This window comes from Oratosquilla oratoria, chromosome 5 (assembly GCF_046742065.1).
Source record: "Oratosquilla oratoria isolate Oo_2021 chromosome 5, ASM4674206v1, whole genome shotgun sequence".
Classification (NCBI taxonomy): domain Eukaryota; kingdom Metazoa; phylum Arthropoda; class Malacostraca; order Stomatopoda; family Squillidae; genus Oratosquilla; species Oratosquilla oratoria.
Window position 1 is genome coordinate 20,569,314 of NC_134781.1, and position 27,500 is coordinate 20,596,813.

At 42.1% G+C, this 27,500-nt stretch overlaps 1 protein-coding gene across 2 annotated transcripts in view; it reads left to right on the top strand.

Annotated features, from left to right (window-relative positions):
• The window catches only part of LOC143025392 (obg-like ATPase 1), an 89,276-nt gene that overhangs the window by 44,597 nt on the left and 17,179 nt on the right, over positions 1-27,500 (top strand). For both annotated transcript variants that reach the window (XM_076184982.1, XM_076184983.1), the window contains exon 8: positions 6,533-6,673. In XM_076184982.1, coding sequence (XP_076041097.1) covers positions 6,533-6,673 — 141 coding nt within the window. The remainder of the gene's footprint in view (positions 1-6,532; positions 6,674-27,500) is intronic.

Sequence of the window (27,500 nt, forward strand, 5' to 3'; positions counted from 1 at the left end):
CGCACGTGTAACAATTAATGATATCGATGATAATGATGACAATAAAATTGCCTTACTAACCGTTTTGCTTTAAAGTCACTTTTTCATCCGAATAAGATTTCTCGGCTTCAGAGTTCGATCGAAATTACCGTAACCTCCTCACTGAGGTGGTTTTACTTTAATCGGATCAAGTATCTGGGTAAAACCTCGTTTACACGGGGCAAGTTGAGAGGCAAGTCAGACGTGTAAGTTACAAAGAAAATTGGTCAGGTCGCTCAATCTTTTTGTCAAGTAGATGTTTACACACGGCAAGTAACTTGCACACTTGACTTGCCTCTCAACTTGCCCGTGTAAGTGAGGCTTAAAGGAAAGTAGAGTCTCAAACTCCGAAGAGGTGGAGTGATAATCGTAAAGGAGATATACAAGGGAGGATATTAGTCTCCTCCCGTAATGGAATGCTGCGTGAGTCTGGTCCGTAGGGGCATCGCAAAAATTCTTAAAATAATGACTGCATATATATATATATGTATATGTATATATGTATATAATATGCTGGCAATATCCCATACTGAAGGAAAGATTCAAGCGAACATATATGCGAGTATTCAATGTATTGATGTGAACCTATATATACATAGCTTTTTATTTAACCCATTAAACTCCGATGACAAGATTTGTCAGAGGACTGACGTCATATTTTTCTGTTGTTTGATCAAACATTTTGGTGTTTTATGATTTTTTGTTTTATTTGACCAAATGACAAGACATCTTGTCATCGGAGTTGAATGGGTTAATAATATGATCTCGTAGAACATCTTACACTCGTTACCATGAAGCAGCGGCCGTTTCCTGACCTAATTTTTCTTTTAGCTGAAGGACAACCCTCCCCCTGAAACTAAGAAAAAACCATGCTACAAGTTGTGCTTTAAATTCGCGTTGAAAGACCACACAGGCACACACACACACACACACACACACACACACACACACACCTGGGGCTCATTAGACACAAGTTCCAAAGCTTCTGCAACACATAGCCAAACTCACCCTTCATTCTCTTGAACATGTGGAGTATTGACTGCACCAGTTTCGTGCAATTTATGTTTTGACAGCCCTTCTGGCGATTTCTATTAATTTGTATTGTTTGAAAGTAACATTCATTCAAAGAATTTTGTAGTTTATAGTAGTTATTTTAATTATATATTTTTTATTTGTTTATAGCTGTATTTTGTAATTGTGTAGTTTTATCGTTTTTATGCCTTCTTTGTACGACCCTCCTTAGTTGTTTTGCCACTGTGATTCTGCTTCGGCGCGCTATTGACCCAGGAATAATAAATGCAAATAAAATACACACACACACACACACACATATATATATATATATATACATCAACCACAATGCACTTCAATTCTAAGTCATCAACACCGGGAGACCCGTGGAGGCCAACATGCAGATATTGAAACGTGGTACGGCCAAGGACTCGAACCCGGCTAGCACGTGACAAGTGCTGTAGTGACTTAACCGATTGCTCCATCAAGAGAGATACAATTTGAGCGCAACTTTTCTTATATATTTGTATGCTCGAGTTACATACACATACACGAAAATTTGCGTTCAACCCATCTCCGCTATGATAGTATCTCAATTCACTGGGACCCATTCAGTGTTCTACACACACACACACACACACACACACACACACACATATATATATATATATATATATATATATATATATATATATATATATAAAGAAAATTTCGTCTAGGATCCAAGGAGGCAGTCAGACACATTGAAAAAGAAATTATTAACTTTACCGACCATGTTTTAGGATTGCAAGTAACATTGGCACCTTTGCTGACACCGTATATCACACCGAAAGTATGTAATGCTGGGGGTCGCTGCGCCCCATTAATAAACCAGTGAACTTAAAACCCGCTATTTCCGACTTTCAAGCAAAAAAAGAAATGATTGAGAGTTCGGAAGAATTTCGCGTTGCTTAGTAATCTCTTTTTTGAAGGGGGGAAATGTTCACGATTTTTTTTTCTTCTATTTTTTATTTATTTATTTGTTTTTGTATTGTTGAAAGTATTAGTGTTTTATTTGTGTATTTATTCTTTTATATATATATATATATATATATATAAATAGAAATGTAGTAGCACATTTGTAAATGACACACAGGAACCTACAGTCGGAGAAAGAATAAACTTCGAATAAAGAATAATCCTATATTTCGGCTATCAACTGTAGCCCTCTTCAGGAAAGTACATAAGATAGAGAACAGAGGGGACTTATAAACTACAGTAAGAAGAGAGGTGAGGTCAACTGTCCACATCTCTTCTTACTGTAGTTTATAAGTCCCCTCTGTTCTCTATCTTATGTACTTTCCTGAAGAGGGCTACAGTTGATAGCCGAAATATAGGATTATTCTTTACTCGAAGTTTATTCTTTCTCCGACTGTGGGTTCCTGTGTGTGTGTGTGTGTGTATAAAGTAATGTAACACATTCGTAAATTTCAACAAGAACCCACTGTGTTGGATAAGAAGAAATGAAATAGATGATATCCATATATTTCGATCACGGACTGTGATCCTCTTCGTATTCCACTGAAGAGGATCACAGTCCATGATCGAAATATATGGATATCATCTATTTCATTTCTTATCCAGCACAGTGGGTTCTTGTTGAAATATATATATATATATATATATATATATATATATATTGTATACTTAGGGCGCAGGTTTTCTTTTATACACACTGAATTGAACACCACAGCATTTTCACAGTTATTAATTTTCTTCTTAATATTTTCAAGTTTCCTCACTAAAGTTCTAATATTGGGGGATGAGCGGAAACGAACTTTCCAAAGTTCTCCATTTTAATATTTGACGTTTCGACTACATAGAGTCATTATCAAGTTACAAGAACAGTTAAGGCAACACAATCTACAGATACGTTACATGGTCACAGGAAAAAATAGAATGCTACACTCTTAGGTCAAGCTTGACCTAAGAGTGTAGCATTCTATTTTTTCCGGTAGATACTGGTTCTGTTCCAACTGCTTGGAGGCAGGCAAACGTTGTTCCTGTTTTTAAGAAGGGAGATAGATCGTCTATATGCAACTACAGGCCAATCAGTTTGACATCGGTTATAGGAAAAATGCTTGAATCAATAATAGTAAATAGACTCAGAGAACACATTGAAGGGCATAATTTAATTCGTGTTTCACAGCATGGTTTCTCCAAGGGTAAGTCATGTGTGACTAATCTTCTATCCTTTTACACTAAGGTATATAAGGCGGCAGACAACAATGAAAATTACGATGTTATTTACCTTGACTTTAGCAAAGCGTTCGACAAAGTGCCACACCAGAGACTACTAAATAAAATCAAAGCCCATGGCATAGGAGGAAAAGTGTTAGAATGGATTAGAGCTTGGATTAGTAACAGAAAGCAACGGGTCACCATAAATGGAATAAAATCTAGGTGGGGCAATGTTACTAGCGGGGTTCCCCAGGGCTCGGTTTTGGGTCCCTTATTGTTCATTATGTATATAAACGACTTGGACGAAGGGTTAAATAGTGATGTTAGTAAGTTTGCGGACGACACTAAAATAGGACGCCTAATTAGGTCAGGAGACGACGCCCAGATTCTGCAGGATGACCTTAATAAGCTGTTAACATGGTCGGTGAAGTGGCAAATGAACTTCAATATCTCTAAGTGTAGCGTGTTAAACGTAGGGCTCCACAACCCCGAAAATAGATACAACTTAGATAACACGTTTTTAGAAAAATCTGAGTGCGAGAGGGACTTGGGAGTTCTGGTGAGTCCGGACCTTAAAACCAGGAAGCAGTGTATTAGCGCCAGAAATAAAGCTAACAGTGCATTAGGTTTCATTGCTAGGACGGTAACGAATAGAAGTGCAGAGGTAATTATTAAACTCTACCTAGCGATAGTTAGACCCATCCTTGACTATGCGGTGCAGTTTTGGTCTCCGTCCTGCGGAGTGGACGTAAATTCATTGGAATCGGTGCAGGGAGGAGTGACCAAGGTGATGCGGGGACTCGGAAATTTGCCTTGCGAGGAGGGGCTTGGGCACCTGAACTTACACTCTCTGGAAAGACGCAGAGTGCGGGGTGATCTAATAGAAGTGTTCAAGTGGATCAAAGGCTATAACAAGGGTGATGCAAACAAGGTCATCATAATAAAACAACAGGGCAGGACTCGCAGTAATGGGTACAAACTGGACAAATTTAGATTTAAGAAGGAAATAGGCAAGAATTGGTTTACTAATAGGGTGGTCGATGAATGGAATAAACTTAGTAACCATGTAGTAAGCGCTGAAACTATCAGTTGTTTTAAAAAACGATTAGACAACTTTATGGATGGGGATGACAGGTGGTGATGGATACGGAGCTGCCTAGTGTAGGCCTTATGGTCTTTTGCAGTCTCCTTTATTTCTTATGTTCTTATGTTAACTGTTCTTGTAACTTGATAATGACTCTATGTAGTCGAAACGTCAAATATTAAAATGGAGAACTTTGGAAAGTTCGTTTTCGCTCATCCCCCCAATAATAGAACTTTAGTGAGGAAACTTGAAAATATTAAGAAGAAAATTAATAACTGTGAAAATGCTGTGGTGTTCAATTCAGTGTGTATATACATATGTATATATATATATATAATATTACATATTCCTTGCGCTGCAATGAAAGATACTTTAAGCTTAGTTTGGTTATAGCCTGTATTAATCTCGTTCACGTGAGGAAACGGTGTCATCATTTGTTTCATTAATGAGTTAGGTGCCACAGAGATGAATGAAATAGAGTGGCGACAGGAACAATGAAAGGACAAGTGCCACCCGGTACGTAAGTTGTGCCACTTGACGAGTCATTCCCATTTCGCCAAGTTTTTGCCAAAATGGGCGTAAATCATACCCATATCTCTAGACTGCGTTTCACAAAATGGGAACGTGACATTCCCATACGCCAAAAGGATTTGGCCAAATTTTCATTTTCGCCAATCTAAGCTAACCCAAGGGGGTTTGGCGAAATGGGAACTTGACTGCGTCGGAAGTGCCTAAGACTGAGTTTGGGGGACTCGAAAGGGAATACTCGATGCGGCAGGAACGGAGCCATTACCGGTCGTTTGAATAAGAGTTATTGATTGTGACCTCTGGTGCCAAGGTCTTCGTGGCACTTCTTCCAGCTGGATAAAATCGCCTGGCGACAGCTGTTTTTTACCTCAGGTCACGATTTATTTATTATTATTATTATTATTTTTTTTTTTTTTTTTTTTTTTTTTTTTTTAATGATGACCCGCTGCCGCAAGTAAACTGTTCACGACCACCGATTTACCCCTTTAAATTATTCATTGAAGACGTTTGTGGAGCTACGAGTGTAGGCAGTGTATGATGATGTCATCTGTGTGGTGGTTGCGTCCAAGGCATATAATGATATGAACCAATTGTATGTACTAATGGCCTTTTCCCCCTTGTAAGCGGGATGGCCTTGTCAAAACATACCATGGTTCTTCGCAATAGAATACAGGAGGAGGTCAATAATGATAATAATAAAGATAATGATGTGATAATTGTAATAAAACAAAGGACACATGCCTGCTACTAATTACCACTACTGCTACAACACACACCACACACACACACACACACATACATACACATACACATACACTTTGAGTGATGTTTATTGTGGCCTTGCTATTGGATGTATGTCATTGACACTGCCCTTGGCCGTATTGGAGCGAAAATCGTGTCCCAATTACGATGATGACGGCGCCTCTTTCAAAGTCGAAACAAGAACAGGTTGGTTCGCTTCGCGAAAGGGAAACTAGCGATGTGACGTCACAAAGAGTTGTATGTTCACAGTGGTTCATTCCTGTGACTCGGGGCAGCCTCCTCATGACGTCATGTCGTTAGTTTTCAGTCCGACGTGAGGTGACCTGTTCTTGTCTAGACCTTGGCCTGAGCGACCCCTTGGAAGGGACTCTGTACACAGTCCAAATTTGTTTGTCAAAAATTAATGCCCAAATAAATCGCGAAAATTTGTATTCCAAGATGACATTGATGAATCTAAATAGATGGTTTGTATCATTATTATTATTTTTTATTTTTTATTTTATTTATTTTATTTTGTTATTATTTTTTCCATTATTCAGAACACATTGATGACGGTTCATGTTGGTTTCTATTTTATTTTATTTTATTTTTTGTATAGTGTTCTAGTTGATTCATTTTTATTTCTTCGTTTTAATGTGGTTCGGCAAAAATGTTATTCTGTTATGTATGCATGTTTTGACATTAACTTTTTGTTAGACCGACTAGTTTGTTTTCATTAACCTGGCGAAGATCCTCTCCGATGCCCATTTCGAAGAACTTCACATACATACATACACCAAAGACACTTTCCACCACTTTGAGCTTCCAGTGGGCGAAAATCAAGACAAGAAATATTATTTAGAAATAACCTAGGCATCGCCATCAGTTACTATGTTATAACAATTGTCCTCTTTTTCTCTTGCTCGACAGGCTGTTGAAGATCAAGGAGTGGATAGATGCCAACGACCCCGGGGCGATGCTCATCCCGTTCTCGGGCGTCTACGAACTCAAACTGGCCGACATGCCGCCCGACGAGAAGGAGAGGCTGATGGACGAAAACAAGGCCACCAGGTAGGTCTTTAGCGCATGACAGGTGCTAATAGACATGGAACTGCCTAGTGTAGACCTCATGGTCTCTTACAGTCTCCTTCATTCATATGCTCTTATGTCGAACTCGGTCACGTTCCTGGCGAGATGGCAATGCAATGATTCTCAAAATGTGCGCCGCGAGTATCCTAAAGTGTGCCGGGTCATTTTTATGGGTAGATACGTGTGTTTAAATTTATTATTGTTATTATTATTACTACTAGAATTATTACACGCGCATGTTTGTGTTAACATTATGCCAAATGTGTATTTGTGTGTCAATGGAATAGGTAGCAAAATTACACTACACACTGACTAAAGTTGATGCACCGTCAGATTCCAAGATAACGTCATTAGTGCGCCACCAAGCAGTAGAGTTCGAGAACCTCTCGTGTTGGGAGGTAGTCTACCAGCGCTTCTACACTTATGTGCAGTCACACGCTGTGTTAATGGTGTTTACGAAGTGATGGTGATGATGTTATTTGCGTTATCTTAACGCGTGTAAAGAGTGGCGACCTCGTTTTGGGTGGTTTATTCGTAACCACAGAATACACACACACACACACACACACACACACACACACACACACACACACACACACACACACTCGATAGAGAGGACTTATTAAACTGGGACAGGAGAAGCACAAGAGGACATGGAAAGAAGAAAAAAAATAGCTACTGAAGAGATCTGAAGAACAACAGTTTTCCACATAGTGGTGGACACTTGGAACAAACTGGACAATGAAATAGTCTGCGCAAAAACCATTCATGAGTTTAAGAGCAAACTAGACACTGCGAGATACAAAGGCGGGACACCACGAGCGTAGCTCCCCTTCCCGCAAAATACAACTAGGTAAATACACACACACACACACACACACACACACACACACACACACACACACACACACACCAAATAGGTCTTGCAAGATGGCCGTTTATGAAATATTTCTAACTGGTAATTAAAAACATTTATATACAAATTGTTTAGAAGGGACTTGCATTTCAGCTGAAAGTATAGCCATGCAACACAGAAAAAGGATATGACAAGTATATTTCCATGTGCTGTCGCGCACACACACACACACACACACACACACACACACACACTGTATATAATGTATAGTTTGACAGATGTTGGGGACCCCTTCTGCCATATTTCCCCCAGTGCACTTTATATATATTTTTACCCCTCGCCATCCTTTGTGTGTGTGAGCGCGCGCGCATGCGCATGTACGTGTGGTATCCAGTAATCTCATCTGGTTATAGTGCCCTGTATAGAGACTTTTCGTTCTCCGTTGGTTGATATCTAATCCTGTACAGTATAATCTTCTCAGTGTGTGTGTGTGTGTGTGTGTGTGTGTGTGTGTGTGTGTGTGTGTGTGACGTGACCTCATCCCACCCTACGTCACAGCACAGAGGACGTGAAGGCCAAAAGCAGAGGAGGTCGAATTACGCCCGGGCGGGTGTGCTGTGACACAGCCAACAAAGCACTTGTCACTGGTGACGTACACATTCGGAACGGAAATGGTAGATTAATGGCTAAGCTGTCTGCACAGTAGCCCCGTTAGCACGAGATCCTGTCCCCCTCCACCCTGAGATGAGTAAGGCTGAATGAAACCGACTGGCGGCCGCCGGGATAGTCAAAATGGAGGGCGGGGAGGGGAGAAGCTTCAGAGACCAATAGTATTGTGTCCCGAAGAATCGAAAAATGTTCAAGGGAGGACGCAGATTCTTAGCTGCCGTGTGTCGCTTCCAGTCGAAATATGTGGCATGCGGCTCTGGTTTGGGAAAAATTAATTAAAGAAATAGATGTAAGAGCTTGGCAGGTCACTTCCTTTACCCCCAAACCCAAATGAGGAATGCCGTGTAGAAGTAGCCTTTTTTTTTCTTCTTCTTCTTCTTCTTCTTCTTCTTCTTCTTCTTCTTCTTCTTCTTCTTCTTCTTCTTCTTCTTCTTCCTCCTCCTCCTCCTCCTCCTCCTCCTCCTCCTCCTCCTCCTCCTCCTCCTCCTTCTTCTTCTTCTTCTTCTTCTTCTTCTTCTTCTATGTAAGGAGGACCCCCATATGGAGGAAACCCGAAGACTTGACTCTTTCCAGAATCTTACAAGTGAGTAAATTGCCTTGAGTTAAACAGAAAAATATGTTCGGTGTTCCATAGCATTGGTACCTTGTAAATATTTTTGTTGCGGCAGATGATTTCTGTGCAGCCAAATGGACGACCACAGTCCTGAATGGGATATTGATCGATCGAGACCCCTTTGAGTGAAAATGTGACACTCGAATAGGTGAGTGATGTGTGTGTGTGATTCACCTTGGTCTTTGGATCACGTGTTGGACTCGTGATCGACAGCTATTTCCCTCCTGGAAGAGAGCTCAGAGCTCGTATGACCGATCTATGGGTAATGCTATGACCTTGCATACACACACCCAACTCCCCGCCCACGAGAGTTGGAGTAACGACTCGAAGCGCAGCGATACTGAAATAATTTCAGCCCTGGGCAGGATTCGAACCAGGTACCGCCGGTACCGCCATACTGACAGTCTGGGACTCTAGCAACCGCGCCACCGAGTCGTGTATGTGTTTGTGTGTGTGTGTGTGTGGACCTAAAATACATTTGCATATTTTGATGCATCAAGGGCCAGATCCGGTCGTCCGCAAGAGTACAGCAGACCGTTTTTGAAAGTTTAAAAGCTGCCTGTCGGTTGGCGGACTCGCCCGTCTGGTCGGATTTGAATGACAGGAAACCGTTACGACGGGCGGGGTTTGAAATGCGACGACTCTATTGGCTTAGCGCCCAAGGTTCTCGGGATGAGGTGAGGAGCTCGCTGCGTTTTTGTTTCACTCTGCACCGCCGGTCGTGGTTGGGAAAGTCAGCTCGTCTGTCAGCACCTCGTTGCCAGAGTCGTTGATTCGGCTGAATAAAAGTGTCAGGATGTCTGTCGGGCTGGGGCTGGTTTGGTTTGCCATCCTTATAGGCCGTAGCAAGGTTTGTCGTGATATACAGATCTGGATTATACGTTTTTGAATACACAATAATGTTTAAAAGGAAACTCTTCTTCTCATTCTTCTTCTTCCTCTTCTTCTTCTTTCTCTTCTTCCTTTCTTCTTCTTCTAACGTCTTCATCGGCTGCGAAGACAGACAGAACCCCAACGGACCACGGGTCCGCCGCTGCCATGTTCACATTAAACCGTAGGACGGAGAACGTCAACGATATGTCGTTCCGAGATTCGCTAACTCGCGAGACTTGTTTGTTTACTCCGATTCTTCGTGGATGGCGACGGCCCGAGCGCCCGGGATCGGGCCCAACAGCGATCCGCCTCCAACAGGCGAAGACGTTGTGTAATTTAGTGTCATGGGTGGAAGTTGTGGTGGTCAGGAGGAGGTAGAATATTCCTCTCTCTCTTTCTCTCCCCCTCCCTCCCTCCCTCCCTCCCTTCCTTCCTCCCTTCCTTCTCCCCCCCCACCTCTCTCTATCTATCTATCTATCTTAGTATGGATTCCTTGGAAGATACTTGGATTTACTCACACTTGTTCTACAGAAAGATATGTGTACATGCAAAGCGAAAATATACTGGAGAAGGTCACTTTAGTAACAGATAACGATAACATACCGAGAGAGAGAGAGAGAGGGGGGGGGGTGATTGCATCGACCCGGGCCGCTCTTTGCCAGGGGACCCCAAGGGGACAGCAATTGGACCCCAATTGGATTCCTGGTTTGGAGAACCCGACAAAGATCTGTTCCTACGACGGCAGAGTCATGACTTGACCACGAGACCTGGAGGTGGTGTTGCATGACATCGGCCTTCGTCAAGGCTGTGGTCGTATTTCACTGCTCGTCTTCGAGTAGTAGTTCTCTCTGCCATGGCCTTCAGCAAGGCTGAAGTGTAACCTCGGTGCTCGCCCTCAAAGGGACCGCGAGGCTCCTCTCAGCCGAATGAAATCTCCTGTTATTAAGAACAAAATCACAAGTTGTTTATATGTGGTATTGGGTTATTTGAGGTTATTTACACTGGCCCTTCTGTTCTGTTGGCGTTAGATAGAACAAAATAAACAAAGTCATCCTCTCGACGAAGAAGAGGTAAGTTTCCTCACGGAGACCACTGAGGTTAGCAGGGACACCTCGGTTGTCCTTGAAAGATTCTCTGCCCCACTCTGCTTGTACCCCGGAGTCCTATTTGCACATTATATATATATATATATATATATATATATATATATATATATATATATATATATATATATATATATATATATATATATTTGTGTGTGTGTGTGTGTGTGTGTGTGTGTGTGCTAATAAGAAACACTGGTAACTTGTGTTCAATTATGCAAGCGTGACCACTAGGAAATAGAAGCTAAACGGAGGAGAGCGCTTTCGTAAATTACATCCAGTGCAAAGTACTATTATTGGTGTTATTGTTTTCGGGATGCCTTTCTGGGTAACCGCACCCCACGCCCCCGCAATAACCTATCCGAGTACCTCCATGGGAATGACATTTGAGACGACATTAAAAACACCCACTTCGATTCCTCCGGTCCAAGAACTACTTCATCGCTGAATGAAAGAGAGGTTTAGAGTGAAGTAGGTCAGGTATGTGAATTTTTTTTCGAAAGTATTTCATTTATGTTCGAGAAATATAGGGTAGCGTGTACAACACATATTTTGCGAAGATGATGGATTTGGCGTGGTCTCGTGTCCGTGACAGTTTTCGAAATTCGATCACGGAGTTGGAGTTAATTGAATTTAAGACATGCAGCAACGTGAAGAAAAAAAAAACGATTATTACACACATGCGCGCGCGCACACACACACACACACACACACACACACACACACACAAACACACACAGGGCTGAAATAATTTCAGTATCGGGTCGTTACTCCAACTCGTGGGCGAGGAGTTGGGTGTGTGTGTGTGCGTGTAAGGTCAGAGCATTACCCATAGATTGGTCGTGTGTGAGCTCTGAGCTCTCTCCCGGAAGGGAAATAGCTGTTGATCACGAGTCCAACTCGTAATCCAAGACCATGATGAATTAAGCATACACACACACACACACACACACACACACACACAAAGTTTTTAGTGGAGTGCCACAAGAGTCAGTTTCTGGATGGGAATGCCTTGAGGCAAGAAGAGGAGGAGGAGCGGAATGAAGACGAGGAAGAGGAGGAACATTTTGATAATATTTTAGTGAGTTACTAGCGTGAGTTCCTCTCATTTAGGAAGGAGAAATATTTACTTCCTGTGAAAACTACGGTACGGGCAGAGGGAAATGATCGAGGCTAGAGTGGAATTGGTGTTCTCAGGTATCTCGGGATTGTTAAGCTATCTTAGATTTCAGGATTGTTAAGCGATCTTAGATTTCAGGATTGTTAAGCGATCTTAGATTTCAGGATTGTTAAGCGATCTTAGATTTCAGGATTGTTAAGCGATCTTAGATTTCAGGATTGATAAGCGATCTTAGATTTCAGGACTTGATAAGCGATCTTAGAGTTCAGGATTGTTAAGCGATCTTAGATTTTAGTAAAGAATGATCCTTGTAAAGAGTAGGTATAGACCACTTGTTCTGCGGAATCGGTGTCCGTCGCCAGGGATCGAACTGGCGGCCATTAGAACCCGACTTGACCATTCTGAGGGTAACACTAGTTTGCCAAATTGCATTTCGCCAAACTGCCGTAGTATAGGTATTTCGCCAAGCTACCGAGGGTAAGGTTTCGTTATTGGGTTTGGCGAAATGTAGATGATTCTAGTCTCGCATGTTTATCCACTGGGAATTGAGAAGAAAGGAAGATGTTGGGAGGAGGGAAATTGTAAAAAGGGAGGGAGGGAGTTGATTGCATAAGAATGTTTGGGTTATAGTGTAACATTCACATTATACTAATTAAAGTGAAAAGGGACGGATACATACACACATACGTGCACACACGCGCCCACGTACACACACACACACACACACATTCTTCATTTTGGTTCGTCATAACTTTGCATACAAAAACAATTGTCCGGCGTTCTCTACGATGATCTCTCTCTTTCTCTCTCTCTCTCTCTCTCTCTCTCTCTCTCTCTCTCTCTCTCTCTCATAAAGTAGAAGCAAATGAACCTTCTCTCCCACACCAAGGACCCCAGAGATATAGTCTTACGCCTTCTACAGATCCATCAACCACTGCAGTACACATAGGCGGAATCAAATGGTTTCTCTCCCTCTCAACGTCCTCCACCATCATAAGAAGACACGAACCACTGAAGTACACACGAGTGGAGAGAAGTACACCTCGAGTGCAGACATGTGTCTGTGTGCAGGTGTGGCCTGCGCCGCGCAGGCGCTGCGCCGCACAGCCCATCTGTCTTGGCCGTCGTCGTGATTGTGGGTTGGCCCTTGTCCTGCAATTTGTCTGTCACTCCTCATGTGCTCTCGCGCACTCCACACCTACTCCTCCGTCTTCACTCCCTTACTCCCTCACTCCCTCACCTTCGTTTCCTCCCTCGCTCCCACCTCTCTGCTTCCTATATTGCCCCTCGTGTTCTCTCACTCCCCTCCCTTGTCTCTCTTCCTCAACTTGCCTCGTTTCTTTCATCACGGTCTCTTTCGTTCTCTCTCATAAACACTTTCAGGAACCCCCCCCCCTTTTTTTGTGCAATTTACCTTTTTTCCTATAGGTCCCATCACCCCCACCCAATATTATTTTCTTTTTGTCTCCCTCTATTTACATCTCTCCCCCTTTCCTCTATCTCTCCCTCTCTCTCTCTCTCCCACATGGCCTACATACGGTATGATATTGTGTGTGCATGTGTGCGTGCGTAAGCAGAGAGTGAACGAGCCGGCGAGAGAACGAGAAACGGTGGGTTGTTATTACGATTGCCCTATAGTGTGTGGAAATCCGTCATTACCGGGGCTGGAAACGGGCAGGTCGGATGGGGGCTGCCGGCGGCTGTCGCTCCCGGCGCTCGCCAGCGGACCCGTGACGTCACGGGAGGAGACACTTGTCATAATTACGGAGGGAAGTTGGGAATCACCCGGGGATTATCGAGGCGAATTATTGGTAACAAGCGGAGAGGTCTTCGGCGGGCGGCTCACGTGGGATGTAGGCTTAGGAGAGAGGCCGGGGTAAAGAGAGTAAAGAGAGGAAATGCGGGGAAACCTGTAAGGACAGGAGACGGAAGAGGAGAGAGAGAGAGGGAGATTCAGAGTTGTACATGTATTCTGATCACACCAACTTTGGAATCCATTCAAGGTAGGCTGGCCTATATACAGTATTACATTGCTGGGGGAAAGAGAGAGAGAGAGAAGAGGGCGGGGAAGAGAGAAGAATATGTATACTCTATATACTTTTTATCTTGAATGATCATTGCTAGTCCAAAGATTTGCTATGAAAACTACATCAAAATTATTTTTAAACCGAATTAATGTAATCGATACACAGTACGACCAAAAACATATTGGACCATTGAAATTATGAATTGCGTGCAGGCAGAGACTGGAAGAGACTAAGTAGATCAGTACAGAGGAGAATGACCAAAATGATACATGAGCTCAGAAATTTACTTTACGAAGAGAGGCTTAGGCACCTTAACTTACTTTCTGGAAAGATGCAGTGCGGGGTGATATAATAGGGGTGATCAAGTGGATCAAAGGCTTTAACAAGGGTGACGCAAACAAGGTCATCATATTAAGACAACAGGGCAGGACTCGCATTAATGGATTTAAATTGGACAAATTTAGATTTAAGAAGGAAATGGGCAAGATTTGGTTTGCTAATAGGGTGATAAACGAATGAGACTTAGTAACCATGTAGTGAGCGCTGAAAATATCAGTTGTTTTATGAAACGGTTAGACAACTTTATGGATGGGAATGACAGGTGGTAATGGACATGGAACTGCCTAGTGTAGGCCTTGTGGTCTCTTGCAGTCTCCTTCACTTTTATGTAATTGTGTCCTCCCAAGAAAGGCGTCCTAATATATAATTTTATTATCTGAACCCACCAGCGCGAAGGTTCATACTTGGCTACCAATGCAGGACCATCGGGCTACCCCATGGGGAAACGATACAGCCTGTGTACCCGAACACACACACACACACACACACACACACACACACACACACACACACATTATCCAAAGCGATGAGAAAAAAGTAAGAACTATGAGGTTCGAAATGAAATATTTGCTATAGTTTGAGCAGATTATTGTATGAACTTGGGCCGAAGGTCAAGGAGAATATTTCCAAAAACGTCGGAGTAATACGAAAGGTAACAGCGGTAAATAAGGAGAACGAATGCCAAAATAAATGTAATAATAGTAATAATAATAGTGACAGTAATAATAACTATTTAATAATAAGAATAGATAAGTTGATTAAAACCATAAGAAAACACAATGACAGTAAAATAGTGATTATGATGATAATAGAATACACAAGTAGATAAAAAACACAAGAAAACTGACAGTAAAATAGTGATAATAATAATAATAATAAGAGAATAGATAAGGAGATGAAAGCCATACGGAAACACACTGACAATAAGATAGAACAAACAAAATAGCCCATTGAGGTGCACGATAAGTAGGATCAGGGTCAGGACGCAAGTCCTCATGTGACCAAGCATGGAGTTCCATAATTACCCACCACGGTGTGATGGAAGCCCTCGTATGTCTTGCCGCAAACTATGTTGGGCCAAGGACGAGGAGGAAGACGATGGTGGTGGTGGTGGTAATGGTATGGTATCGGCTTGTCGGGCATCAAACCTAATGAAGTTTGGGTTGATTGTTCCCCCACACACAAATTCAACTTTCTCGACTCCGATCCTCTCCACCCCGCACCACACCATATCCATATCTTTCCTTCTCCTTCCCTTCTCCTTTCTTTCTTCCCTTCTTTCCTTCTCCTTCCCTTGTCTTCTTCCCTTCTTCGTTTTCCTTGCCCTTCCCTTCTCCTTCCCTTACTTCTCCTTACCTCCCCTTCCCTTCTCCTTCCCTTACTTCTCCTTACCTCCCCTTCCCTTCTCCTTACCATGCCTTCTTCATTTCCCTTGCCTTTTCTTTCCTCCTTCCCTCTTTTCTCTCCCATCTTTATCCTTCCTCCTTCCTCCCGGAATCCTTTATACTCTCTCTCTCTCTCTCTCTCTCTCTCTCTTTCTCTTTCCACTTTCCTTCCGTCCCACTTTCGCTCTCCTTCATTCTGCCCGTCACTCTCTTTCCTATCCTCTCTCCCTATCTCTCCCCTCTTTTCCTTCCTCTCCTCATTTCTCTCTTGTGTAGCTCTTTCGTCTTCCCCCCTCCCCATCCCTCTTCCCCGTGACCTGTTTCCAAAGTGCGGAGTTATTTAATAGAGGTATTCAAGTGGACCAAAGGCTTTAACAAGGGTGACGCAAACAAGGTCATCATATTAAGACAGCAGGGCAGGACTCGCTGTGATGGATTTCAACTGGGCTAATTTAGATTTAGAAAGGAAATAGGCAAGAATTGGTTTACTAATAGGATGGTCAACGAATGGAACAGACTTGGGAACCAGATAGTGAGCGCTGAAACTATCGGTTGTTTTAAGAAACGGTTAGACAACTTCATGGATTGGGATGACAGGTGGTCATGGACATGGAACTGCCTAGTGTAGGCCTCATGGTCCCTTGCAGTCTCCTTCATTCTTATGTTCTAACTCGGCGAGCGGTTTGTCGCCGACGTCGCCTAGACGACAACAGCGGCGGCAGAGACGGCTTTCGGGGCACCGGGGGGGGAGGGGGGGGTGCTCTTCCCAAGCAACGGTGGGAAAGTCTTCAGGAATGTGTTGTACAGTACATGTGTACGCGCTCGCCTTTGTGTGTACTTAATGGGTTCTTACATGTGTCTACATTTGTGTGTGCATATGTTAGCGTTGTGTGCGTGTGTGTGTGTTTATACACTAGCACGTGCGAGTAGCCATGTTTTGGATTTGTCTTGTGTATAGCATATGTACACACATGTATGTTTGTATGTGTGTGTGTGTGTTTGTTTGTGTGCGCCCGTTTAACCACAGTACTAAGACAAATGGCTCGTTGACACGACGGTGACGGCCAAAGGAGAACTGGAAGGAGCGCAGTCATCTCACAGCTGTGCTGTCATCGGCCTCAAAGTGGTCACGGTGGTGGGAATGGTGAGCACGGGGTGGTAATGGTGATGGATGGTGTATGGGGAAAGGTGGAGTGTTGTCAGGAAGGAGGATTGGTGATTTGGTGTTACTGTAAGTCAGCGTTTCTCAACATTTTTACCCTTGCGTAACCTTTAAAATAAATTGGATGTCTCAAGGAACCCCTGCGCAAAAAAAAAAAAAAATCTTTCTCATTTTATTTTCATCGTAATAATAGGTTAGATAGGATGATGTCTATATTATTACAATCACCAAGAATATGTCGTGCTTGTTTAATTATATTACGTATATGAATTTAAATCAAAAATCAAAAGTGCATTAGCTTATCTCACTTGTTCTCGCGGAACCTTTAGGGACCTTTTGCGAAACCTTAGGGTTCCGGGGAACCCTGGTTGAGAAACGCTGTTTTAGGTGAAGAAACAAGGGAGAGTCTGACGTGTTGTGTGTGAATCTCGTGCTTCTTACTTGGAACACCATATGCAGTGAATGATAATAATGACAATAGTAATAATGGTAATAATAATAATAGTGATAATAATAATGATGATAATAGAAATGATAATAATAATGATGACGCTGCTTCTGCTGCTACTTCTACCAGTATCGATAATGATCATGATGAAATATACTCGTGATCAGCACTGTAGATTACACTGGGGAGTATAAGATGAAACGATCGAATTAGGGTTCGTTGCACCGTGATGGGCATCGGAAACGGTTGCTCGAGATGACTTGGGTCGAAGGTTTGGAGAGAGGAGGAGAGGGTGGGAGGAGTGGGAGTCGGCTGCGGTACTCGAAAGTAGGATTGATCATTTGGTACCTGGAGGTGGGATTGGTCCTTCTGGTATCTGGGTTGACAGCAGAAGTCTCGGGGGTCGGAAAGGAAGATCATGGGGGAGATCTTGGAAGTGTGGAAGGCGTGCCATGTTCTGCACACAATGAAAACATCTGAAATGCATAGATCTCCAATATTAGGAACGAAATGTTCCGAATCTAGAAAATTCTGGGTACCAGAAGCACTTATATATATATATAATATATATATATATATATATATATATATATATATACAGTATATATATATAATATATATACATATACATATATATATAATATACATATTTATACATATATATATATATATATATGTGTGTGTGTGTAAAGAGATATCTAGTGTCAGGACAAGTTAGAGAGAAGCGTTGGGTAGAGAGGGAAAGGGTAGGGGTTGGGTGAGAAGGGGTGGGCGGGGGTGGGGTGGAGTCGGGGTGGGATGGAACTGCCGAGTGGAGGAGCGGTTGTCATTACAGCCAAATTACAGGTCGGCAGCAGCAAACCCTGAGGGCCCCACGGCCGCCGCCAAGACAAGGGGCCCAGGGCCCCTTCTATCCACGGACTTTGTCCACCACATCCACACTCATCCACACACTCATCCACACACTCATCCACAGACCGTTTTAACCTTTGGAGAGACTCTGCCATCATTACACGCACCTATGTTCGTGTATCAGTGCCCTTGCACACACACACACACACACACACACACACACACACACACACACACACACACACACACACACACACACACACATGCACACATTCAGACACATTAACACCCATACACATACGCTATCTTTGTGTGTGTGTGTGTGTGTGTGTTTCATCCTAATATATTCATCCAGTGCTTTCAGTCCAGGTCTTAGACTGAACGCTCGTTAAAAAGAAAATACACGTTCGAAGCGAACATAGTAAGGTTCGTAGAGAAGTTTCGATTTTGTTCGATGTGTCTCCTCTCGTTATCATTGAGTTTATTTTGCCTGTCGCCAGGTGATTTTATTCAACCAAGGTTAAACCTCCCCTCCACCCCTTCCACTCCCACGGAGGATCAAGAGGGTTGAAATGGCAGAAGTGTGTGTGAGTGATTGGCAGTATGTTTATGTGATCACCCAGATTACCCGCGTGGAACTGGAAATGGCAGTTGTTATGGCTACCCCTGGGCGAGGGGGAAGAAGGGAAAGGAGTAGGTTTTAACACCATGGAGGGTCAAATTTGGGTCAAGCAAGGTCACCTGGCGACGTCAAAAATGTTCAAATCAAGACTCGACAAAGGTTCTTTTATATGAAGGAAATATTTTGGCGTTAGGTTAGGTTGAATAAAGGTTCCAGATGCTCTTTTGGCCCTTAATGGGTTTGGAAACTTGTTTAGGGTTGATAAGGTACCGGAGGCTCAGTGTTGCAAAGGGCAAAGTTGGAAGTAGTGGATGTTTGCTAAGCCAGCCCAGAAGGAAGTCAGACTAGTGGATTGCTAGACTTTGTTTTATTATTATTATTATTGTTATTATTATTATTTTTATTATTGGTAATGTTATTGTTTATTTATTATTATTTTGTTTTCTTTTATTATTGTTTTATTTACTTGTTTATTGTGTTTATATATGTTTTTATTCTATTTCTTATTTTTATGATTAAGTAGTTAAACAAGTAAATACTTGTTTATTGCTTTTAAACGTTTTTATATATTGTTTTTATTGTATTTAATTATTTTATTTCTTATTTTTATGATTAAGTGGTAAAATAAGTGAATACTTGTTTATTGTTTTTAAACTGCTTATATATATATATATATATATGTTGGTACATTATGACAAGTTGATGAAGGTGGTTCATCATATATATATATATATATATATATAGTTTATATTTTACATGATTATTTTATTTCTTGTTTTTATGATTAAGTAGTTACACAAACAAGTAAATACATAAAAAATGAAAATGCGGATGGTTGTCTGGCTCGTTTTCCCCCACGAAGAAAATCGACCAGGAGCTGCCGACGTCCGCCGCGGCCGCCCTTGCTCCTGGGCAGGCGGTCGGGCGGGCAGGAAATGGCTCCTTCGCGCTGAGTTGTCGGTCTTTTGTCATTCGCTCCAATTAGGTCTTTCAGTCTCTGTCATCGAAGAGCACCCTCGCATATACACACGGCCAGCCCAGCCCTCCCTCGGCCAGCTTCCAACAACCAGCCGTCAAGGAGAGAGGCCAAACGCAGAGTATGGGATCCAGTATATTTGACATTTCGCCCAGCAGGTTATTTCTGAAGAAGCCCTGCTGGGCGTAACGTTAAATATATTGGATCCCATACTCTGCGTTTGCCTTCTCTCTACAGTGCTGTTGCAGTCGTTGCTGCTTTACTCAACCAGCCCCCAACTACAAACGCGCACACTCGTTCGAGAAGGAGAGCGAGGGAAGGAGACAGATTACTTGTATGTTAAACCTGAATGTAAACGTAGTGTCTTGTGAATATTTAGTATTTATTACGAAGAATGACTGAGTAGAAAAAATGCTCAATTTAGATGCCCGCAGAGAGGCGCTCCAGAAAAAAAAAACACTAATTCGACGTCGAGCGCCAGTGTATAGAAAGTGTCTTCAGGTTGCCTTCTTTCGAAAGAGTCTAAGTCATTCACGTACTATCGGGAGGAAGAGAATTACACAACCTCCCAGTGAAAGGAACGAAAGAGCGGATTGATTGACATGCGAAAAGTAATTACCCAAAGTTTGTTTTGTTGTTATTTGTCTGTTGGTTTATTATTATTATATGCTTGATTCTCATTTATTATTAGTTATATGTGAATCTATTATTATTATTTACTATTTATCTATGTGTTTATTATTTCACTATACCTATGCATTTATTTATTATTATTTACCCAAAGTTTATTTTTGTTATTTGTCTGTTTGTTTATTATTATTTGCTTGATTCTCATTTATTATATGTGAATTTATTATTATTTACTATTTACCTGTTTGTTTATTATTTAACTATGCCTATGCATTTTTTTTATTTACTTTATTATATTTTTTATTTATTCATTTATTTATCATTATTATGTATTTCGCATCCGACCTTGATATGGACCAAAAGGTCTCCTGTCGGCATGCTCCGCCTTTGTAATCCTTTGTAGGCGAAATGGTTTCAGGTAATTTAATTATGCGTGGTCTTCCAAGGAAGGGAGGCGCGCAGTTACAGAGTTCTGAAGAACAGTGACCATGGAAATAATGGTAGAACGAAGCTGAATATGCAATATGGCGGTGGACATGGAGAGGCTGAAGTTCACCAGCAAGAATAAAAGTGTTGATAAAGATTTGGATCCTAACTTGAAGAGCTGGGCGCGTTACCGCCGGACAGGTAGTGCGTTACCGAAAAATCTGGTGCGTTACCGATTGTAATTTCCTAAGAGCGGTCCGCGTTACTGCGTATGTGTATATGTATATACACGTACGCAGTATGTATACGCAGGTTTTTTGGTAACGCACTACCTGTCCAGTGGTAACGCGCCCAGCTCTGATAACTGCTCAAAATCAGTGAGTGAGGCGAGTCACTCCAGACATGAGAAGCATACTCCATACAAAGAAGAAGAAGCCGAGTTGGAGTGGGGAACTTTTGAAGGCGGTATGGGAGTCACTATTTCATTGAAACTCTTCTCATTGCCTGACATTCTTCCAACGTCCAAAACATCCTTCAGAACCCATACATCTCATTTTAGGTCTTCCTCTTAGGCTCGTTCCGTATTTTTTTTTTTTTTTTTTTTTTTTTTTCTTCTTCTTCTTCTTCTTCAAGGCCAGGTAGGGTAAAATGGAAAAGAATTAAATCCTTGGGAGTAGTCGCCGGAGGCAGCGCGTCAGGATCGTCCAAAACCATTTCAGTAAGTTTCAGCAAATACTTCAGATTTTCAGGGGAAGGGACAGTAACACTACCGTCGCAGCGAATGGGGGGATGAGTAAACGAAGGTGCAACTATGTTATGTTGATAATGAGTATAAATAGAAATAAACGGCGAATGGGGACATTCACAGGAATACCCAAGGAAGCGCGAGAAGATACAAGGGTGGGGCGCCAAGTCATCTGCTCGAAAATAGTTTGATAAGAATGATGAAATAATTCCAAGGACAAGTATCTGACGTTGCATATATGCAAAATATAATTTTGTCATTCACCCCAATCCGTTTTCTATATATCATATAATTAGTATATGTAATCATATATGTATGTGTGTATATATATATATATATATATATATATATATATATATGACGTAAGTGGAGAGGAAACACAGGAGTCTTAGTCCGAGTTTATTCCTGACTAGTTTCAGGAATAAACTCGGACTAAGACTCCTGTGTTTCCTAATCCACTTACGTCAACCTATCAGAATGCCTATATATATGTGTGTGTGTGTGTGTGTGTGTGTGTAAAAATGAGGCGTCATATAAGGTAGTTTGGAAACAGCTGTTCTAGAATATGCAGTAAGCACGAGGCTAGCGAAGGGAAGAAGAAGGCGTGGCCCGGCCTAAATGGGCTCCTGATCGAAGTTCCGTTGCCCCCCCCCCCCAGGGCTCCCTCCATTATATGAAGAAAGGAACAAACTTCCCTCAGGGACTGTAGCATAGTTAGAAACTGTAAGATTCGTTTGGATGTGAACACCAAAGTAGTGTGGCTGTTTAGTATTCTTGGTTTGTGCGTCACTGGATTTTTTGTGTATTTTTATTTATATTTCTTGTAGTTTATTTATTTTCATTTATTTTGTATATATATATGTGTGTGTGTGTATGTATATATATATATATATGTTGAGGCGTGAAGACAGAATGAGTGGTAGGGTGGTGAATTTAAGCGCCAACAATCCGTTGAAGTTTTATTGCTGACGTCTCGTCCAACTAGGACTTCTGAAGAAGAAGTCCTAGTTGGACGAAACGTTAACAATAAAACTTCAGCGGGTTCTTGGCGTTTAAACTCACCACCCTACTACTCACATATATATATATATATATATATATATATATATATATATATATATATATATATATATATATATATGTACAACACTGAATGGGTTCTAGTGAGCAGTTTTACATTTATCACTCACAATTCACTTTAATTCTAAACCATCAGCGTCGAGAAACTCGAGGAGGCATGCGTGCAGAAATTGATACGTTGTGTGTATGTGTATATATATATACATATATATATATATATGTATATATGTTGTATTCAGTTTTTGTATGTATTTCTTTATTTTCAATAAAATGTTCTGTCTTGCGAAGGAACTATATGTTTAGATCGTACTACTCATGTAACGCGTAGGAGAGCCGAGGCCATCAGCACCAGGATCGATTAATAGGGGCAGAATACATAATTCCTTACCATAACGATTACACGTGTGGGGACGAGGGAGAGAGGGGGACATGACAGAGCACCTGTAGACTCGGGGTGCCCCATTAGCGCGTTTTATAAACATTAGTAGGGTCCTCTGTCCCCCCAGTTCAACATCCCCCTCCCCGCCCCCGGGGGGGGGGGCGGCCTATGTACAGTTCCTCCCTCCGTCTGTCTGTTCACGTAGGCCAGTTTGCTGGGAGTTGTTGCACGTGACGTGAGTGTTTGTCTAGGCCTCTATCTCTCTCTCTCTCTCTCTCTCTCTCTCTCTCTCTTCCTTGCTCTCCCTGTCTCTTTTTTTTTCATGCCCCCCCCCTCCCTTTCGCTCGCAAACTCGCTCGCTCCTTCCTATTATCCCCTTCCCTTTGTCAACAAACGTTTATGTCGGATATTTGTTGAGGACTTAGTGGAGTTGTGCATAATCATTCCCTCGATTAAGTAAATTCGTCCAGCGTGAACCCAAATAGAATACCTAGAGTGAGTATTTTATTTTCATCACCAGTGCTAGGGCTGTATCATTATTATTTTTTTTATTTGTGTGTTCGCTATATATATATATTTTTTTTTTATCGTATTTGTTTTATTTTTATTTTTGTGTTTCGATACGAGGCGAGGACTGAATGACACGGAAGTAGTCGAGTGTTCTGTGAAGCTTACAGTGCTAATATATCTTAGTCCATTCTTTGTAGAATTGGTTTGAGTTGTAATAAAATCGCCTGACGGCAGCTAGATCAAAATATTCAACTTGATGAGAACCGCTACAGTCCGGTGTACGACCCTCACGCCCTGTAGACATTATCTGATATTCGCCAGGTCAATATCTGAATAAAATCGCCTGGCGACAGTCATAGTCACTTCGGGACTAGCTGTTATAATAGAAAAAATAACTGGTCGGCATTTAACCTCTCGTTGCTGTGGCGAACTTTGCTAGTTTTATTATGTCTAAATTTAGGTCAGTGGGTTTATTAGGGGCTCGTGGACCCCTAGAGAAGGGAAACGGTGCTTCACAAGTGCTTAACAGAAAACTAGTTGGATTTAGTGAGTGCAAAGCTATTTTATTCAGTGTTGAAGCGATCTCCTGGAGGTTGACAAACAGCATCGCATAAGCACAGGATACATGAGAAGACAGATCGGGAACTCTTGCTGTTAGCGATACCATTCTAACGCCAGAAGAAATTTTGTAGTTCTGTTATTGATTCAAGTTAGCTATTGATTGAATTGTTATTGTTTGTATTGAGGCCCTTGAGGGACCTGGCCATCTTGAAATCACTCGAAGGGTAAGCAAGAAGCTCGAAGAACGCAGAATGGTGGACTGTGCGTCCATTTGCTAGCTCACTCCCTCGCCGCGATGTGATTGGGTGTCGCTGTGGGGCGTGGCGCCCCCCCACACCCCCTTTGCGGGTTGGTGGCTTCCATTGTGTCTGTAACGAGTCACGGCCCGACTAGAATCCACGTCCAAAGAGTCTGCCTCATTTCTGTGTCTGGGGAGCCGTGTCTGTGTGTGTGTATTGAGCGACAGATCCCATGGTTCTGTGTAATTTTTTTCTTGTTCAGAGGGTAAAGGTGGAGGTGGGGGGCGGGGGGGAAGTGAGAATCTTGGCCACATTATTGCAAGGGGGAGAAAAATGGGGTCCAATTTCCCATTGTTGCCGGGGTCTCGTCAAATGGGAGGGCGCGACCGGGGCGGGTTGCATTGACGCTGGCCGTGTACAAAGAAGAGCTACGATACTCCCAATGTTGCTGGCGCATTATCGGAAGGTATGTCATTTCGATTATTGAGATTACTGATTTTGGGGGTTGTCCTCCCGTTGTGAAGGTGAAAGCTTCTTGTTTGAAGTCTGCTCTCTCTCTCTCTCTCACACACACACACACACACACACACACACACACACACACACACACACACACAGTATTGTCGGTAACCGCTCCCTGCCCGCCCAAATCAGCGGAACAAGACCCGATATTACTTTATTATTTGCTCTATGGCGAGACGGGCCTGCCTTCTTATTGAGCGGGCGGCGAATCGCAGCCGGCCCGTTGGGTCGCGGCCGAGCCCGGTCGTCGAAATCGGGCTTTTGAAATCCCATGACGGGCTTATTACAAGTGCAGTCGGGCTCGTGAGACTCTGACGGGCTTATTGTGAGTTGTTGCCCGAGGAGTCAGGTTGGCCGATATGGTGATGGGCGACTATAATGATAACGATTATCTTTTATCATTTGTATCTCTGTATCCCGCCTACCCCCAGTATTGTAAATGGGGTACGCTCCCTCGGCGTGGTCCATATCCACGCATATATATATATATATATATATATATATATATATATATATATATATATATATAAATATATCCAAATTAACCACAGGAGAAGGGAAACTTGTAGACAGTAAGTACTTCTGTGTATTACATCTTCAGACTAAAGATGTAATATACGAAAGTACTTACTGTCTACAAGTTTCCCTTCTCTTGTGGTTAATTTGCATTTTTGTATTATGGTGATGTGATTGCTTGCATATATATATATATATATATATATATATATATATATATATATATATATATATATATATGTCTATGTAATCTAGTATCATCATGACTCTTTGTGTCCAGTCAGGGTTGTTCTCTCCTTTAGCTGCTTAAGACTTTTTTAATATGGATGCGAAAAGAAAAGTTTTTTTATGCGTTATTTTATTATGATTACCCACAGACACACACAAACACACACACACACACACGCACACACATGCACACATACATTATATATATATATATATATATATATATATATATATATATATGAGTGTGTACGTGTGGGTCCGTGAAGATTAACAGAATATGATGGGATGGCAGTGAAAAATTATGGGTTGAGTATGGAGTTATCTAGAACCAAGAAGTGGACACTTCTAGTTCTGGATGAAGCATCATACTCTAGCCTTAAAGATACACTGCCGTTTCATCTCCGTGTATATATATATATATATATATATATATATATATATATAGATATCTCTGTGTGTGTGTGTGTGTGTGTGTGTGTGTGTGTGTGTGTGTGTGTGTGAGCGCATACCAGCTTGCATGCCTACAACCACGTGGCACAAACCGCCTTAAGATTTACAATCTAAGATCGTGCCTGCCACTGTGACCGGACGATAAATTCTCTCGTCTTTTGATTTTCAAGAACGACATACTAAAGGAAGTCGCCGGAGTAGAACACTGTAGAACAGGAATGGATATGATTTATTTTGACATCAGAATATATATATATATATATATATATATATATATAATATGTGAAATAGTCGTTCCAAAACGTGTTTTATATCAGCTGAGATGGGTTGGTTTACTCTTTTAACAGGCAGAAACTTACCCTTCACTCGTCTGACCTCAATGCATTCCTCAGTCGAGAACAAGGTATTAAAATTCCGTCAGCTCCTTCTTTGACACTACGGCGGTCCGGGTTCGAATCCCGCCCAGGGCTGAAATAATTTCATGGCACTGGTAACGTGATCGGAAGCGTGCTGGTCTCACATTAGATTAATCACGGGTTCGAGTCCCGCACTCCTCCGATTTCCAGGAATGTCTGTGACCTGCCGCAACAGTCCAAGCGCACAACAGAGCGAAGGTGACGGCTTTGGCCGCAGCTACTCAGCGCCTCCTGGCGTTGGTTCCTTACCAAACGCCAGACGGGCTTCAGTATGGGGAGGTGACCCGTGCGAAGGGGGCATTAAGGACATACGAATGAAGGAGACTGCAAGAGACCATGAGGCCTACACTAGGCAGTTCCATGTCCATTACCACCTGTCATCCCAATCCATAAAGTTGTCTAACCGTTTCTTCAAACAACTGATAGTTTCAGCGCTCACTACATGGTTACTAAGTCTGTTCCATTCGTTGACCACCCTATTAGTAAACCAAATCTTGCCTATTTCCTTCTTAAATCTAAATTTGCCCAATTTAAATACATTACTGCGAGTCCTGCCCTGTTGTCTTAATATGATGACCTTTAGGCTACGTTCGTCTGTCGCCAGGCGATTTTATTCATGTCAGAGAACATCGAAGTTGCTATTGCGAGGTTCGAACTCTTCTCGCGACGGACGTCGACTGCGCAGGAATCCTGAGAGTGGAAAGCAGTGATGGTAATGACAGCTTGTTCCGGCAGCTTTTAACTAAGGTGGACAGTGAAGTGGTTCCCGGCGGCCTGGTCGTTAGCGGCGATCTCCAGGTTATTTACGAGAGTTCGGGAGATCAGTTTTGTGTTTTGGAAAAAAAAAAAAAAAAAACGTGGGACCGGGAACTCGAACTCCTTGGGGGATTCTTTAAGCTGAGTGGAATCGCCGGAAAGCAGCCATGAAAAAGAAAAGGATATATATTATATTGTGTGCGTGTATAGAAAATACCCTCGTTGTTTCCCGAGTAGGCAGAATATTAAAACTTGTCACGGGCAGAATTACTTATATTTTATTTTATTATTATTTATTTATTTATT